Source organism: Bos javanicus, chromosome 7 (assembly GCF_032452875.1).
Source record: "Bos javanicus breed banteng chromosome 7, ARS-OSU_banteng_1.0, whole genome shotgun sequence".
Lineage (NCBI taxonomy): Eukaryota > Metazoa > Chordata > Mammalia > Artiodactyla > Bovidae > Bos > Bos javanicus.
Genome location: NC_083874.1, coordinates 61,156,014 through 61,174,698, shown reverse-complemented (window position 1 = coordinate 61,174,698; position 18,685 = coordinate 61,156,014). Strand labels below are relative to the sequence as shown.

The window sequence follows — 18,685 nt, the reverse complement described above, 5'->3', positions numbered from 1 at the left end:
CCCTAGAGACTGACGAGACTCCTGACAATCAGACCCCGGAGGAGTGCAGAGTGGCTCCGGGACTGTGCCATCATAAGCCGTGTCCATCCCCGTCTGCTGATACCCATAGGCACGCCCCGCGCTCTGGAGTGAAGGTGGGGAGTTGCCTTGAGGGCAAGTTGGCGGTAACTGATCTTGGGTCTCAGGGACCTTTTCCCATCCCTATGTAGTAGATACTTCTCACAGATGGCCCAGGAGGAAGTGGGGCTGTGGCTCCTCGTGTCCATCTTTCAAGTGGAAGGATAAGCAAGCTGATAGCCAAGCTGAGTGAGGACCCCAGGTGTTTGGAATTACTGCGAGTCAGCATTTTGGGGTATTTTGGGCCAGAGAGGGTGATGAGCCTCCCGTGGGCAGGCAGCCAGCAACTCCCAGGACACCGTGCCTGCCAGGCAGCCGGAAAAGCAATTTCCCAGTGTAAATCTTGCTTTTCACGGCCCATTAGCACGTTCCCACATTTCCAGCCACGATGGACCCACTATCAGCGTGCCCTCGCCCTTCCCGTCTGTCTATTGAACCAGGTGCTGCCTCCCTGCCTGCTTACACCCAAGGGCAGGTTGCTGGGGCCTGGGGAAGCACCCCATCCCCTCATGATGGTCCCCACACACCTCCTCCCCTGGCTTGCTTCTTTCCTGAGCTTGGCAAACAAGGTCCATTTTGCTTCTGATGATGCCAGCTGTTCTCATCACTTCGGAGATAATGATGCCTATAAAAGGTGTTGTTTCCTGAGCATTTACTACACTCCAAGGATTGGGCTAAACCCACTGCATACCCTAGTCTTATATTGAATCCTTGAAACAATTGCTCAGGGTGGGTACTAATCTTTACCTACATTTTGCAAGGGAGGAAAATGGTCTTACTGAGGTTAAATAAATTGCTAGTAAGCGGCTGGACCACAATTTGCACTCTGGTTGGTCTGGTTCAGGACTGCCAGTTCTTATCCACATAGAACTTCACGATCCAACCTGGTGGTCACTAGCCACTTATAATGACTGAAATGAAATAAAATTAGAAATTCATTTCTTCCGTCCTACTAACCAGATTTCAAGTGCTCTATAGCCATAGGAGGCTAGCGCCTGTCACAATGGACAATATTTCCATCATCGTAGAAAGTTCTGTTGGACAGCACTAGTATAGAATATTGAAGGTGGAGGGAATCCCCTGGTGGTCTAGTGGTTAGCACTGGGTGCTTTCATTGCCATGGCCTAGGTTCAATCCCTGGTTGGGGAACTGAGGTCCTGCAAGCCGTGCTACACAACCAAAGAAGTAAAGAATATTGAAGGTGGAAAGGTCTCTCTATTTTTTAGCCTCATGCCCACACCAATCCCCATGAAACCCGTGAGGCCCACACTGGGGCAGACCCCTCCCCAAGACCTCCCAGCAGGGCTGAGATCTGAGATTTTGTCCCTCCAGTGTCTGTCTATCTCACACACACTCCTCCCTGCCCACATTCTGTGACCCTCTCCTAACACATGTACACACCCAGGGTGACAGCACATGTCACCACATACTTGAGGGCATTGACAAGCTGCTGACATACACGTGTGGGCAGACACGTGCCCCTGAAACCTTTGCACCCAGAATCCACCCGAGGACATCCCCCACCTGCCAGGGCCCTCCCATGCAGGCTTCATCCCTTCCTCCCTGGACCCCTGGTCACTCTCTCCCACTCTGCCCTCCCCATTCTGGCCTCCTCCCCTTTTCGGCCCTGTCCTGTTTCCAGGCTCCTGCCCACCCACCCACTGGCCACCTGCTCAACTCAGGGCCGTGGGAGGAGTGGGCTGGCTCTTCCTTTTGCCAAAGCTGCTGGGCTGTGGCCACTTGCTCCCACAGGACGAGCATGCAGAAACATGCCTTTTTTAAAACAAAAGATTAAAAAGAGAGGAAGTTAGGGCTGCGATCTTGCTGCCCACACTCTCATTTTTGCTACAGAGTCTCCTCTGCCCCCCCATCTCTGATCCCCAGCACCAGAACTGGCAGGGAGGAGCCTTTCCACTCGTGGATGAAGACCTGAGGCCTCATAGGTGGAAAACGGGCTCCCTGGCCCAGACCATTTCCTCGCCCCATCAGTGATCAGCATGCCCTGGCACTGTGCCCAGGGTTTCGCGTGTGTTGCCTGACTTAATCTCCCCCCAAACCCAAGACAGAGGTATTATTTTGGCCCCCATTTTGTAGGAGGAAACAGTTGAAGTGCCAAGTTCAGTATCACACAGCTGGGGGTCAGTCACAATCAGATCACAGGGCTTTGTGAGCCCAGAGCCCCTGCTTTTGGGGGTCACACTGTCTTGCCTTTGGTGGAGTCAGGAGAACAAGGACAGGTGACCTGGATTCTTGTCACAGCCTCGGGAGGAATATGCCTGCTCCCTTGAGGCTTCAGTTTCATGCCCTGAAAAAATGGGGGATCGTAATCTCAACTTTGCAGGGTTGTTGTGAGGGCCAAGGAGCTTAGTGGTGAAGGTGCATCGGGAGTGTACATTCTGGGTGTGCGCGAGGCTGGTGTTCTCTGAATCGTTTTGATAAGCTCCTCCCTCTACCTGCGTGTGTGCTCAGTTGTGTCCGACTCTTTGAAACCCAGTGGAGTGCAGCCCGTCAGGCTTCTCTATCAATGGGATTCATCAGGCAAGAACACTGGATTGGGTTGCCATTCCCTCTTCCGGGGGATCTTCTCAACCCAGGGATCGAACCTGCGTCTTTGGCATCTCCTGCTTTGGCAGGTGGATTCTTTGCCACAGAGCCACCTGGGTTAGAACCTGGGATTTACACAAAAGCTCGACACTGTGTTGTGAGGAGGAAGTTCAGCAAGCATGACTTCTCTTATTTTATAGACATGGCTCTCAGGTCCTCAGTTCCTGGGGTAGAGCCTAGGTTTGTGGAGCCTGTTAAGCCTCTGCACAGAGCCCCACGCATGTGCTAGCTGCCAGTGAATAAGACAAACCTTCCTTTCCTGCCCCTCCTCTCCCTGGAATCCTCAGAATCTTTCCCAGAAGGGGCCATCTGAAACATGCTCTCTCCTCTGGGGTTTCTGAGAATCATGGCCTCCCACTAAGCAGGAACCTGAAAGTCCCGGTCCGAATAGGGTGGGCACCTTCTTCAAGTACCTGTTCCTGTTTCTAACACCCCAGACTGACGCCCTCTCCCTGTCTAAGTTCACTTAAATCTACCTCCTGTTCCTATAGTAACATGTATGGAGGTCCTGTTGGTCCTTAGGAACTCTGTCTAGTGGATGGACGAGCAGCTGTGGTCCTGGGCTAGTGGGGGAGGTGTGGTGTGCTGTGTCACGGGGAGGGTGCTTCTCAGGAAGGGAGCCCCAATGGCTGCTCCCTCCACGAGGAGGACAGGCAGAACCGCCCCCCTCCGCCGGATGGCAGTCCGTAGCTGTGCCCGTGAGTTCTGGCCTTCGCCAGCTTTCCTACGAGGTCACATTTCCTGGCCTCTAGCCCACCTCCCAGATCTTCCTGCCTCATCCTTCTCCAGTTTCCCACCCATTCCCTTCATGCTGCTCAGACACGAAGCCAGTGACAGAACACCCTGGGGCCTGTGAGAACGGGCATCTCTGCCAGCCTGCAGGCTTCCTCAGCGCCTGCCAGCGTCCGCCCCTGTTCCCATCAGCTGCATCTGTGTAGCTGGGACCTGCCTGTGTGCTTAGGAGAGGGGATCAAAGTTTGGAAGATATGGTGGGGCGTGGCCACGTCAGGAACCTGGGTGTGCAGGCCCGCAAGCGGCAGGCTCACTAGGTGGAGAAGCCAAAAATCTGGGGCTGCAGATATCTGAGTTCAAAATACAGCACTGCCTGTGTGACCTTGAGCACTCTCCCCTGAGCTACGGGGAAGCTGAGTCTTGGGCTCTGCCTCAGACTTAAGGAATCAAAATCTGCCTTTTGACAAGATGCCTGGGTAATTCATATGCACATTAAAACTGGAGGAGGCTGCACAGGAGACTTGTTTCTTGCCATTCACCTGTGGCACAGAGTCGGACACTACTGAAGCGATGCAGCAGCAGCAGCAGCAGCAGGGCGATAACAGACCATGGGCAGTGTCTGGCCCCTCAGGGGCCTCCTTTGTGATGTGAAGGGGTTGCGCCAGATGATGTTTGTAGTGGAAGGTATAACATGGCACCTAGATGCCAGATCTAGCCCCCAAACTCGTTTTGTTTGGCAAAATATTACATTTAAATTTGTTTTGATTTATTTATGTTTAATTGGAGAATAATTGCTTTACAGTATTGTGTTGGCTTCTGCCATCTATCAACATGAATCAGGCCACAGGTATACATATGTCCCCTCCATCTTGAACTTCCCACTCCATTCGACCCCTCTAGGTTGTCACAGAGCATTAGATTTGGAAATTTCCTGTGTGACACAGGGAGCTAATTTTTTTGGAATTAGATACCAGTATTTAACAGAGAAGGCAATGGCACCCCACTCCAGTACTCTTGCCTGGACAATCCCATGGATGGAGGAGCCTGGAAGGCTGCAGTCCATGGGGTCACTAGGAGCCGGACACGACTGAGCGACTTCATTTTCGTTTTTCACTTTCATGCATTGGAGAAGGAAATGGCAACCCACTCCAGTGTTCTTGCCTGGAGAATCCCAGGGACGGGGAAGCCTGGTGGGCTGCCGTCTATGGGGTCGAACAGAGTTGGACATGACTGAAGTGACTTAGCAGCAGCAGCAGCAGCAGAAACCAGTATTTAAAATTTGGGAAATGTCACTAAAATATCCAGAATTCTAGTTTTTCTTGAAAAATCAAATAATGTGGAAAATGGGCCACGTTCCACATGGAAACAATGTCTCCTATGAGCCATGAAACCCACAGCCCTTGCTTCGAGTTCTTCCAGCCACAAATATTTTGAAGATAAAAACCCAGGAGCCTCTAAAAACACATGAAAAAAAAATGCTTAGCTTCACTCTTGATATAAGAATTCCAAATTAAATCTACATTGAGTCACCGTGCTCCACGTCTCACTAGTAAAGATATAAAGGTTTGACCACACGTTGTATTGACAAAGGCAGAGGGACTCCCCTCACATATTAGCATGAAAGTTGGTACATTTCTAAGATGGATCGTTTCTCGTTATCCTTCAGAAGTACCCAACAACACCTTGTATTGTTTTGTCACTAAGTCATGTCTGACTCTTTTTCGACCCTATGGACTGTAGCCTGCCAGGCTCCTGTCCATGGGATTTCCCAGGCAAGAATACTGGAGTGGCTTGGCATTTCCTTCTCCAGAGAAAAACAACAGCTACCCTTGACCAAATAATACCTGTTCTAGAAGTTTATTTGCAGACACTTGTATACATGAAAAGTGAAAGTGAAGTCATTCAGTCATGTCCAACTCTTTGCAACTCCATGGACTGTAGCCTACCACTCTCCTCCGTCCATGGGATTTTCCAGGCAAGAGTATTGGAGTGGGTTGCCATTTCCTTCTCCAGAGGATCTTCCCAACCCAGGGATGGAACCTGGGTCTCCTGCATTATAAGCAGATGGTTTACCATCTGAGCCGCCAGGGAAGTCGTGGGAAATGTAATTCTAAGGCACATATATGAGGTTAGGCATTGCAGAACTGTCTGTCACAGCTGTAGACTGGAGCTATAGACTGGGACTAACTGATTGCCTGTCGATAGGGGACTGGCTAGGTAAATTATAGGACAGCCCGCATGATTAGGTGAAAACTCTTTATGTGATAATATAGGAAACCTAATTGCCTGTCGATAGGGGACTGGCTAGGTAAATTATAGGACAGCCCACATGACTAGATGAAAACTCTGTATGTGATAATATAGGAAACCTAACTGCCTGTAGATAGGGGACTGGCTAGGTAAATTATAGGACAGCCCACATGATTAGGTGAAAACTCTTTATGTGATAATATAGGAGGATCTCTAAAAAATTTCTGAAGAAGAGGGTACAGAGCAGCATGCAGTGTCCAGTATTTGCATGGGGGAGGGGGGAGCTATCTATGGACAGATGCTCTGGTAACACTGGCCACCTCTGGGCAGGGGACCTTGGAGTCTGGGATATAGGGATGGGAAGGAGTCACTTTAACTATCCACACTTTTGTATCTTTTGAACTTTGAACCATGTCACTGTGTTAACTACCCAAAGAAGAAAAAACTGAAAACTTCCAGGGACCTACTGCTGCTGCTGCTGCTAAGTCGCTTCAGTCGTGTCCGACTCTGTGCGACCCCATAGACAGCAGCCTACCAGGCTCCTCCGTCTCTGGGATTCTCCAGGCAAGAACACTGGAGTGGGTTCACCTTCCAGGGACCTAGATTCTGTGATTCTAACATTGCATGATTTTAGTGCTTTAGAATTTGTCAAGCCTAACTTAATATGACTGGACAAAGCTCATCTCTCACGAGGCCAATTTCCTAACAATTTACTACCAGTGGTTCCCATGGGTCTCCAGGCCTGCTCTGTCTCCGAGGTGCGCCACTAGCATCCCCTACGAGCTCGAGCAGCCCTGAGGGAAGGCTCCCTCCCAGCACAGAGCAGCTGCGTGAACTGTGGTGTCTCCTGGGAACATAGCCCTTGGGCCCCCGCTCACCCTCTTTGCCTCCTCTGTCCTAGGGGAGCCTTCTCAGTGGTGCGCAGGTGTGTGAAGGTGCTGGCCGGCCAGGAATATGCTGCCAAGATTATCAACACAAAGAAGCTCTCGGCCAGAGGTAGGTGCCGGATCCATGCCTGGCCCGCCCTCCTCCCTTCATCCTTCCCTCTATCCCTTGGGTTAGAACCGGGACCTGGGTCTCTCCTTCTGGGTGATGCTGCGGTCAGAGGTGGGGGCTCTTCTTCCTGCGGGTACTATGAGAATAGACTCCTCCATATTTCTTCCTTAGGGGGTCTAGACTGGATGCCATAGCCTCTCACAGGCCAGGCTCTCTGCCCCTCATCCACCCACCCAGGTAAAGACTAAGCTGCCAGGCAAGCCCTCCTTTCCCTGCTGTTCTGCCATTCACCTCCATTCTCACAGCCAGGCCTCTGCACCTGCCTCTCTCTCTGCCTAGATGCTCTCACCTGGCTCCTTACAAGGCTGGCACTTTGTCAGCCTTCAGGTCTCAGTTCAATGTCACATCCTTTGAGAGACTTCCCTGACCCCCAGATCTGAGGGGGACCTCCCCATTTTATGTCTCTTGTTACTGTTTACTATCTTTGTGGCTTTCTCCCGATGTGGAGTTATCCCATTTACTGGTTTGGTACCTTGTTTAATATTCATCCTCTTTTATGACCATGAGCACCAAGAAGGTGGGGCTGGGTCTCATTCCTTGTGTGTGCCCAGCACCCGGGACAGCACCTGGCATATCTGGGTGCTCAATCAGCGTCCCATGAACACCAGGTGTGCTGCGCCTCGACCGCGCCAGTCCACCTTCTGGTTCCTAAATACTCCCTTGGACAGTGGCTTCCCAGCCTGGAATCCCCTGGAGAGCTTCAGACATTCCTCATGCCTGGATCCCACATCCCAAGGGTGTAATTTAATTAGTCTGGGCTGTGACTTGGGTTTTTGGAAATGATCCCCAGGTAATTCTAATTTGGATGTGGTTCTAAACCCGCAGCATCAGCATCATTAGGAGATTGTTAGGAATGCAAATTCATAATTCCAGATGTAAGGGATCAGAATCTGCATTTTGACAAGACACCGGTAATTTGTATGGACTTTAAACTTTGGAGTGTCTGCTCTGAAGCTATGTTCTTGCCCTTAGCATGTGGTTAGGGTGGTGATGGTGGTGACTACAGTTGGGGAAGATTGTCTTCAAAGATCTCCACTCTGAACAGTGGGTCTGAGCTGCCTTAGGGACCCCCAGGATATGGGGGGGCATTCTGGTGGGTGAGGCAGGTACAGGAGGGGGCTGTGCAGCCATGGCTTGCGCAGCGTGGAAGGGGGTTGGCAGAGTGTCCAGGTGTTTGTCTGGCATAGCGGCAACTGTCTGGGCCAGCGCCCAGCAGGTGTGGGTTTCACAGAGGCCGGTACAGGATGTTCACATTGGCCCTCACGGGCCTCCCAGCAGGCTCCGTGTTGCACCGTGCGCTGCTGCCTTTCATGTCTCTGGCTCAGCGTTGCTGGGAGCCCAGCACTTTCTAGTTACTGAACTCCCCCGTAGACAGATCAACATCCTGCAGGGGAAAGAGGCTGGGGTGGCGGCGGTCCTCCGAAGACCGGGGCCCACCATGGCACACAGCCCGTGTGAATGTTCGTGCGGAAGGGAGAGCCCTGCCGAAGGTCCAGGGCCAGAGCCTGGGGCAGGAAGTCAGGGCAGGCAACAAGGCCAGCAGGGCCACTGCCTCACAAGCAGATGCTGGGCCTCGCCCGGGTGGCTGTGTGACTAGTGGCTGTCCGGTGCCCTCTCTGTGCTTTATATCACAGTTGGTCAAGGGAGATGTCCCAATCCCTGAGATACAGCAGGGGCAGGGCTTGAGCCATGGCTTGGGGTGACAGGTTGGGTTGCCACCCCCTGCGGTGAGGGAGAATCAGGAACCAGGGTCCTCCCTGGATGCTGAGGAATCTTGGGCCTGTTCACCACAGTCTCAGAGCCGCATCCACACACGCACGAGACAGAAAGAAACATGTATAGGGGAATGGAAGGAGCATCGCCTCTTTTCGGGAAGGTAACTAAGGCTTTGGGGGAGTGTAGACTCTGGTCTGTGCAGTAACTGCCAAGCCCCCTCTCTGGTGACTTAAGAAAGCTCTGACCTCCTGGGAGGAAGGTGCCCAGGCCTAGGTGAGTGTGAGGGGCTGGGGGGAGGGTCTCAGAACCTTCCCAAAGAAGTCTGCCAACTGCGATGCTTTTCTCCCAGCTTCCTTTAGCACGTTTCTTTGTTCATTCCTCCTGGGGCCTGTGGTGGGGAGCATTTTAATGCTGGATGTTTGGCAACACACGCCAAGCTTCTCCTGCTGGCACTCCTGGGTGACTCTGGCAGTTCCCAGCAGGGGCCATGCCCCCCGGGGTGTCCTCCATCCCCCTCCCCCGGAGCTAGGGCTTCCCCTTTCCCATGGGGCCAGCCTCTTTTATTGAGCGGCTCCCAAACCCGGGAGATGATTTTTGTGTGTATTTTTAAACTACTCTTTTTATATAAAATGCTCGTACTATAAACAATTCCAAGAAGCCATAAAGACATGAAATGAAAGGTAAAAATGTTTCCCTGTCCCAATCCCTGCCAAATCCCCCTGGGAGCCTTTTGAAAGCTACAGCTGTCCCAGTTCCACCCCTGAGGGTGGGGGATTCAATAGGTGAGGGCCCAGTTCCTGCCTTTAGAAAGTCCTGTCAGCAGTGACAACAGCCAGTAGATGCTCAGCGCTAACTCCCTGCCAGGGGCTCTGGAAGCTTCCTAGCCGCAGCCTCACCAGGCAGACAAACAGAAAAAATTCATCAACATTTTAGGGGATGGTGGGCACATGGACCTAGCCAGTGCTGCCAAAGGTGACTGGTCCCCGTCCAGCAACCTCCACAAGCCTCACTGTCCACCTGGATGCTGAGGGTCACTTCCTCGGCTCCCTGATGACCAGTCCCACGATACCAGGTGGGAAGCATAGTATGAGCTCATTCAGCTGTCCCTGAGCTTCAGGTTTATGCAAGGGAGCTTGCAAGGAGGCAGTGAGACGCATCTTTATTGTCTTTCTCATCTACTCCCCGACCTCTTCCCCTTCTTGGTCCTCCAGATTATTTCTCCAACTGCCCAGGATCTGGAGGCTTTTTGAAGTTCTGTGGAGGGAGGGGACATTTCCTGTTCTGAGACTAGAGGTCTATTTTCTGCCCTGGCTCCTATGCCTCTAGCCAGAACCCCGCTGCCCACATACCTGCTGGAGCCCACTCAATCTGCTGGCAGAGCCCTAAGGCTTCCCCAGGTTCTGTTCTTCCCTGTCATGCCCTGCGGGTCCTGTCTGGTCCCAGGAACCTCTCCCCAGAGTTTCCACCCACCCACTGCCTGCCGAGCTCTGAGCAGACCTGGCCCCCTTAACCCCAACACCCTGGAAGTCTGCCCCCAGGGAGAGAGGGAGAAAATTCACAAAGCATCTATCACAACGGGTATTAGGAGCAAGACTTCCTGGTGCCCGAGCAGGAGGCTGCAGACTAGCTTCTCTCAGATGTCTCACCATCATGGGACTTCACTGAACTGGATGGATTGATTTCTCAATTATGAAAATAAGAGGCAATACAGTACAGTAATTATGAACACAGGTTGAAATCCCAGCTCTGCTACTTCTTGGGTGTGGGAATTTGGACAAGCTGCTTATGACTCTGAGTCCTTGGAACATGGCAGAGACCGACAGTCAAGGTCTTGCTGTCATCACACCTGTTTTCTAGGGAGGGAGACTGAAAAGAACATTAAACACACAAGTAAGCTGGGTATTTTCAAGTAGTGATGAGTGTTAACAAAGAAAATAAGACAGGGTAATGGGGGTGTGATGGGGCTGGAGGAAAAGGCAGCTGGGAAAGCTAAGGAGGTGACATGGTGCTGGGACCTGCTTGAGGAGAAAGAGGCAGCCACGAGAAGACCCAGGAGAAGAGTATTTCAGGCAGAGGGCACAGCAGGAGCAAAGGCCCTGAGGTGGGAAGGAGTTTGCAGTGCCTGAGGCCACACAGGAGTCTAGTGTGGGGGGAGCTTCAGGGCCAAGATGAGGCAGAACTCAGCACCCTGCAGGGTCTTTCTGGATGTTTTTGAGGAGTTTGGATTGTACTATAAGTACATTAGGAAGCTGTTGGAAAGTTTGAAGGCAGGATCTCATTTATATTTTAATAAGAAGTCCTTGGCTACCCTCTTAACTATTGACTGGGGGCCTGGGGGAAGCCTTTAAGAGTAGTTCCTCAAAGTTCTGAGTTGTAACAAGGCTTGACCACATTGATGATTACCTTGATTTTGTCAAGAGACTGCTTAACGGAGCAAGGCCTCAAAGGTCAAGAGGAACTCAGTCCCTATATTTCTTGAGGTTCCCTGCATATTAGACAACAAAAACATTTCAAACAGAGTTACAAAAATTATCATATAAAGTATATGTTTACATTCAACAAATTAATGCTTTTAGCACTGAAGGTTGCAATGCAGTGTAATTGTACTATGCACAAGATGATTACAAGATTTATAAAAACAGTTCCTAGCATTTCCAGCAGTAATGTCTGGTAACCAGTCACATGTTTAAAGCTGTGTGACCAGCGTTTTCTTCTTTCAGTCCTGTTAGTGTAACTCTGCTCCCAGGTGACCTTACATGGAGAAAAACATCAGAATTCTAGATTTAGGTCCTTTGTCCCCTGAATGTGTAGCCTGAGCCAGGAGTCCCCTCACCCCCTCTGATAGGTCCCACTTTGAGCTGCCTGGCTTTTGGTTCTGCTGGGGATGGGTGGGTCGGGGGCAGGGTCTGGAGCTGGGGCGGGTTCAGCCATCCTCTGCTTACTGAGGGCTCTTGGCCAGCTCTGGATGGGGATCCCCCTTGTTTGCCTGGGAATCAGCCTTCCTTCCCCTCCACCTCCCTACCCTGAAGGATTTGGAAGGAGACAGAAAGGGAGGAGAAACGAGGATGCGCCCAGCTGGGCCAGCCGTCCCCCTCTAGCCTCCAGCTGCCTTCAGCTGGGGAGTGGAGCTTACACTCTACTGAAAGAGGATTGGACTTAATTGCTTTGCTGATGGAAAAGCCACATTTCAGTATTGATCTTGGTTTCTGCAGCCCTTGGAGGACAGCTGGTGATTCCGCTAATGGAGAGGGGAGGGGACAGGGGAGCTGGCAGCCTAGGGACAGGGCTGGGATTTTCTTCCTCCTCATCACCATCTCTGATGCCCACCTTCCTTGGAGGGGCCATTCAGAGAGCGGGGTTCTAGTCCTGGCTCCACCACTGAGTGTCTGTGTGAGTTCCCTCCTGCGGGCCTGAATTTTCCCACTGGGGAATAGGAGACAGATGGAGATGATAGTGATGAGTCAGGGTGTAGAGACCAGGACAGCACTGGGTTTTGAGTTTTATTTTTATTTATTTATTTTTTGAGTTTTTTTTTTTTTTTTTTTTTTGCTGTGCCACGTGCCCTGCAGGATCTCAATTCCCCTGCTAGGGGATGAAGCTGAGCTGTGGCAATGAAAGCCTAGAATCCTAACCACTTGGCCGCCGGGGAACTCCCCGACAGGGTTTTACAGCTCACCCGTGGAGCCTGACTACCTGGATAGAAAGCGTGGCTCCACTGCTCACTGCAGTGTGACTTTAAGTCAGATACTTAACCTTTCTGAACCTCTGTTTCCTCCTCTGTAAGGCCAGCACAATGGTAATGTTATCCTCAGAGGATTATTGGGAGGCCTTGAGATGTGTATAGAGTGCTCTGCATAATACCTGACACATAGTAGATATTCTGTATTTGTGACTGGCTCCTATTATACTGGTGGGTTTTTTTTTTTTTTTTTTAAATTAAGGCATTAAATACCAGATTGTGAGAAAAGCACCACAAAGGAAATTGAAAAATGTTTAAAACAGGGACAGTGATGTCCACAGCCCGGGCTTGTCAGGAGGACTGAATGGGGTCATGGGTATGATTGTGCTCAGCAGTCTCAGAGTCAGAGATCATAGGTACAGATCCTGAACAAGGCCTCTCTCCCAGGTGGGCAGGGAAATCTAGGGGCTTTGGACAGAAGTCCCAGGAAGCAGGTGGGAGATCTCTGGGTAAGCCCCACTACCCTGCAGATTCTTTGGGTTTCTCTGTGTCCTGGGTGCTGACTCCTCACACATGAGGCATCTTCCGTAAATTAATACAACCCTTCTCCTGCAGAGAATACCTACTCCCTTAGAAAGATTCGTTTATTCAATCATTTGTTCTTTCACTTAGTTATTTCTTCTTTTTTTTAAAGGTTTAGCTTTAGTCATCTTTTTATTTATGTATTTAAAAAATTGTATTTATTTACTTACTTTTGGCTGTGCTGGGTCTTCATCGCTGCATGGGCTTTCTCTAGCTTTGGAAAGCGGGGGCTGTTCTCTAATTGTGGTGTGAGGGCTTCTCATTGCAGTGGCTTTTCTTGTCATGGAGCATGGGCTTAGGGCGCTTGGGCTTCACTGGTTGTGGCTCCCAGGCTCCAGAGCACAGGCTCAATAGTTGTGGCGCAGGGGCTTAGTTGCTCTGAGGCATGTGGGATCTTCCTGCTTCAGGGATCGAACCCGTGCCTCATGCATGGGCAGGCGGATTCTTTACCACTGAGCCACCAGGGAAGCCTTCATTTATTTCTTGAGCACCTTCCATGGGCCAGGGATTTAGGTAGATGCCAGGGGTACAACAGAGACCAAGTCCTCGCCCTCAGGGACGGCGACATCCCTGAGACAGAGTGGCATGTGCTGTCTAGGGGCCCTGGGAATGCAGAGGAGGAGCCCCCAGCAGCTGGTAATCAGGGTGGGCTGCCAGAGAGAGTGACATCCAAGGATGCCTAAGAGTGAGTGATGGCCAGTGAAGAGCAGGTGGGAGGCTGAGAGGGAGCTTTCCAAGCTGAGAGAACCGCGTGTGCGAAGGTCCCAGAGTGAGAGGGCTGGGCAGGGCAGGGCGTGCCTGGAGAGCTGAGGTTCAGCAGTTCCACAGGAGGAGATGCAGTGGGAGGGGCAGGGCTGGGGGAGGGCAGTCGGAGCCTGATGTGGGGGTGGGGGTGTTCCAGGCTGCCTGGACTTTGGCTCTGATACAGGCAGGAGATGCCCCTCGGTTGAGAACCCTGAAAACCGAGACCCAGAGCGGGGAAGGGACTTCTGCCTCATTGCAGCCTGGGTCTCTCTTCCGCTGCATCCCACTGCCTTCTTGGAGAACCCAGAGGCTCTGCCAGCTGAGCTTGCCCAGGCCCTGGGAGGGAGAGGTCATTAGAGGCTATGAGGAGGGAGAGATGGGGTGGGTGGAGATGCCTCCCTCCCCTGGACTCATCTGGGCATCTGTGTGTTTCAGACCACCAGAAGCTGGAGCGTGAAGCCCGCATCTGCCGCCTGCTGAAGCACCCCAACATCGGTGAGCATGGGGGATGGGCGAGGGGTGTGGGTGGGGCCTGGCCCAGCTCCCCTGCCTGCCCTGGTGGGTGTTTGTTGAGGGAAGGGGGCAGCTGCTCTCTTCTTGGGGATGGCAGCAAATAGAGGTGGGAAAGGGGGTGTCTTTCATGGTTTCCATACTCCTCAGCGAGCAGCTTGGTTGGGGGGAAGGTGAAGAAGGGGCCCTTCCTCCCAGCCCACGCTGCCAGCAGCCTCCTTCAGAAAAGCTGTTTCAGGAAAACTTCCGAAGCTCTGAGAGACGAAAATAGGATAGGCTTAGCCTTGACCAGTGTAGCCCACTCCCCAAGCCCACTCCCATGCTGAGTCAGTCTGGCACCATGGCCCTTCTCACCTGCGTGGACCTGCAGTGCCAGTCTCTCCAGGCCAGCCCCAAGGTGGCCCCTGCTCCAGAGTGGACTGAACGCGGGCTGCATGGAGTGGCTGCGCCCAGGGCAGGCAGGATGGCTCTGAAATAGGACCTGACTGCCTGACCTCCCTTCCCCTGTCCCTGCACAGCTGAGGGGCTGTATCACTGCGTGGCAGGGCTCTGAGTCATGATGGGGAGGGAGTGCAGATTCTAGATATAGTGCTGTCAGGGAATGGCTGTGTGACCTTGGGTAGGAGCACTACCCTCTCTGAGCTGCTTTCTCCCATCTTCGCAAGGAGAGGGCTGTCTGGACCAGCTGGGCATCTTGTTAAAAGGTAGATTCTAGTTGAGTGGGTCCGGGTGGGGCCTGAGGGTCTGCATTCCTAACACACTGTGAAGTGATGCCAAAGCTGCTGGCTCACCAGTCACACTTAAGCGGCAAGATCTAGGTGCTCTGTAAGGAACATTCTAACTCTGACAGCTACCATGCCTTCTCCCTTAGGAGGGAAGCATCTCTCTGTGTCCAGGGCCCCAACAGTTAACTCCTCTGCAGAAGAGTAGCATCTCCATCTGCTATTTATACCCATAAGGCACCTCCCCTTCCCCGTGCCTGGGGAAAGGAACAGAGCTGCACAGACAGCAACTGGAGGCTTGGGGCTAGAGTCAGAGAAGGGGCAGCAAGGCGGCTGGCGGGGAGCCACCCTGGTTGGCCCCTGACCTGCTTATGACCATGGGCAGTTCCTGCCCAATCTGGGCCGGCCTCCAGCTCCCCAACAGTACAATGGAGGGAGTCATGAGTGGTCTTTGATTGTAGAATTCCACGGTTCTTAGAAAGCCCATTAATCCTGGAAGAGGGAGATGGGGTGTGTGTGTGCACGCGCGTGCCACTGCGCAGTTGCAGTTGTCTCTGGTCAACACTTCCTCATCCTTCAGTCGCTCATTCCCAGCTCTAGCAGGGAGCAGTAAGTTATGGGCTCTGGGGCTGACATTCTACAGTCAGATTCTGGGTTTGCTGCTTAATTGCTGTGTAACCCAGGACATGTTGCTTAACTGCTCTGAAGTTCCGTTTTCTCATCTGGAAAATGGGAATGATAGATACCTTGTAGGCTTATGATGATCAAACAAATCATAGCACAATGACAGGCCCCGGGGAAGGGCTATGGATCATTTAGCTGCTCCATCCTTTCTCAATCTACACCCTCCAATAGAACAACCTTACCGAAAGACTTACCTTTTGCCTGAATCTTCATGTGATTCTCATTCCTCCGAGCCATCAAGATTTTGAGTCATTGGTTTGGGGCACTATATATAATATTCTGGTTAAGAAAATGGAATTTTCAGTCAGACACACCTGGGTTCAAATCCAAATTCTACCTTTCATTTCGTATCTGAGCTTGGGCAGGCTACAAACTTCTCAGACTTAGTACCTTCCTCTGTGAAATAAGGATAATCATGGTACCCACTTTCTAGAGCTGTTGTGAGGGTTAAGTGAGATGTTGCAAGTAAAGTACTTAGCACAAGCCTGGCAGGTGGTAGAATCTCAGAAATGGCAGCCATAGTCTTCATTATCATCATCACTTGAGTTATGACTCCTTCATTCATTGACCTGATGTCAAGGACATCCGAGACCCCACCATGTGCCAAGGCCTCTGCTAGTCTCTGAGGACGTGTGGAAGAAATGAGGGTGGGAGAGGAGTGGGGTAGCTGATGGACAGGGAAGTAGAGAGCAGAGCTGAGATCCAGAACAAGAAGATGGTTGGGAGAACCTAAAACTATTGTCAAGGCTGGAAGGGTCCTTGGAGGGTACCACTTTCTGAGCCTTCAACACCTCAGTTCAAAGTAGTTGTAATCTGTCCAAAAGAGTGCAGATCGGTCCAGATGTGGCTATAGAACCTGAGAAGTGGGTCTGTGCCCAAAGAAACTAGACTATTCAGCCTGCTTAGTGATCCCAGCCAAGCTCACTGCTCTCTGCCCGTGTGTGGCCACAGCCCAGCCCTAAGAGACAAAGTCAGGGAGGTCGCTGGCTCAGGACAGGGGGAACAAGCTGCACCATACACAAAGCATTTCCCTCCTAGATCTTGCTTCGGGGAGGACAGCACTCTGCTCTCTGTACCATTAGCACCTGCTGATGAAGTGGACCCCCACCCACACCTTAAAAGCCACCCAAGGAGCAGGAGGAGATAACCTGAGAGTTAAGCAGGTGATATGGGGTGGCAGAGGGAAGTGAGGTTAGTGATGAAGATGGCGATGTCTTCATTTATTAAGTTCTTCCTAGTGCCAAGCACTGTGTTGAGTGCCTTACTAGCATCTTGAGTTAACTCCTGACACCAGTCCAGTGTAGTAGTATTGGCTCTGCTGCTAGGAAAGGAGGCTCAGAGAGGTTACATAATTTGCCCAAACTCACACAGCTTCTAAGAGGTGGAGCTAGTAAGCAAAGTCAGAGAGTCTGACTGCAGAGCCCATGTTCTCAGTACTTCTGTGGCCATCAGGGATGTCTTGGGGGCAGTGGCCAGAGGAACAAGTATGACCCTTCAATTTCTGAGAAAGAAATTGTAACTGTTGGAAATAGGACAGAATGTCAGAAGTTCATGAATCCAGCTACACAAATGAAAACTAGGTTACAGATTTGTTTGTTCTGTGACAGAGACAGCATAAGTCCATGAGCACAGACATGCCAGTCTCCCCACCAGGCAGTGGTACTGTCACATAGGCCATAGCCTTTGAATCCTTGCCTCTCTTGGGCTCTAGGCTGAGTTTTTCCTCAGGGTGGCCTCCAACCACAGGAAGAGAGGTTTTGTGCATGAAAACAGCACTGAAATGAGGAATCCTGTCTCCTGTGCCCTGAGCCAAGATTTAGCCAACTCTTGGGGACTGAAGCCAACTCCAGGATCATCCCGCAGGTGGGGACTGGAATCCAGCCCATATCCCCCTGCTCACAGGGCCAGCCTTCAAAATCAGCACAAAAGCACCATCGGAGCTAGAGGAAGCTCTGGAGACACTCTCTCCCATTCTGTCCATTTCCCTGAGCCCTGAGGACCTTCTCTAAAAGAGGCTGAGGCTTCTGGCCAGAGGGAACCCTAGTCTTCTTGGAGCTCCTCCCAAATGGCTGTTGACCTGGTTCTAAAAGCCCTTTCTTGAGATGGTTCTGGATGCAGCTTGGCTTCTCAGAGATTCTCACAATCACACACACAAAAAAGGAGTTAAAACCTCAAACACCTGAGCAGCGTAAAGGAGAAGGAGTTTGCTCCTGAAGAATCCTTTTGGAGTAAAGGGTCTTTCTCAAAACTTTATCTTGGTACACTATTAAAGCAAGTTTATGGTAGCTAAATGATAAAACAAATAATTTTAAATTATAATCTCAGCATCTGGAGCTAACATTGATGATGTATACATCCATGTGGTATCTGATGTCTGTAGCTCCCTAAAACATATCAGGTCAGGTTTCCTACAAGCAGAGCCTGAGGCAAGGATTCAGATGTGTGTAGGAACACGAGGGCATGCTCCCGGGGGAGACCTGTAAGGGTAGCGAGAAGTGGGATGGAGGAAGGGGAAAGGAACCAAGCGGAGATGTGGCTTCAGGTCAAGTCTAACTCTGACCTGATCCCAGGTGGAGGGTGCAGTGGGGAGGCCTCTGTAACATAAACCGTGTCCTGGAGCTGTCCCTCCTTTAAGGCAGACTGGCCTTTTGCATGGCCTCTGCCTCCCCACATTAGTTCATCATTGCCTGAAGGCTGTAGGTAACCTTGTGGGCAAGGTGGGCAGTTCCATTAGCAGTGGGCAGTTCTCCAGAGGAGGGCACCTGCACATGGTTAGCCAACTCCTCAGCAGCTGCAGGATGGCCGCACCATCTTCCTACAGGAGGTCTGAGCAGGGCACCAAAATAGGGCTTTCAGATTCTGCACACACAAAATATAAGGTGCTCAGTTCAAAACACACATACGTTTCAAAAGTCTATTTTTGCTTTGAAGTGCACTTAAAAGTTGAAATAGATTGAAGGATGAAGGGATGGATAGAAATGTAGTAAGGCATATATAAGAAATGGAGTAGGAAATGACAACCCACTTCAGTAACCTTGCTTGGGAATCCCCACAGACACAGGACCCTGGCAGGCTACAGACCATGGAGTCACAATGAATCAGACATGACTGAGAGACTGAGCATGCACACACATATGAGAAAACACTAATAACAGAATCTAGGTGGTCAATGACACCCCACTCCAGTACTCTTGCCTGGAAAATCCCATGGACGGAGGAGCCTGGTAGGCTGCAGTCCATGGAGTCATTAAGAGTCGGACATGACTGAGCAACTTCACTTTCACTTTTA

General features: G+C 51.3%; 1 protein-coding gene across 3 annotated transcripts in view; it reads left to right on the top strand.

Moving 5' to 3' along the window:
- Positions 1-18,685, top strand: part of CAMK2A (calcium/calmodulin dependent protein kinase II alpha) — a 65,996-nt gene that overhangs the window by 9,705 nt on the left and 37,606 nt on the right. For all 3 annotated transcript variants that reach the window (XM_061424033.1, XM_061424034.1, XM_061424035.1), the window contains exons 2-3: positions 6,605-6,699; positions 13,916-13,975. In XM_061424033.1, the coding sequence (XP_061280017.1) occupies positions 6,605-6,699; positions 13,916-13,975 (155 nt within the window). The remainder of the gene's footprint in view (positions 1-6,604; positions 6,700-13,915; positions 13,976-18,685) is intronic.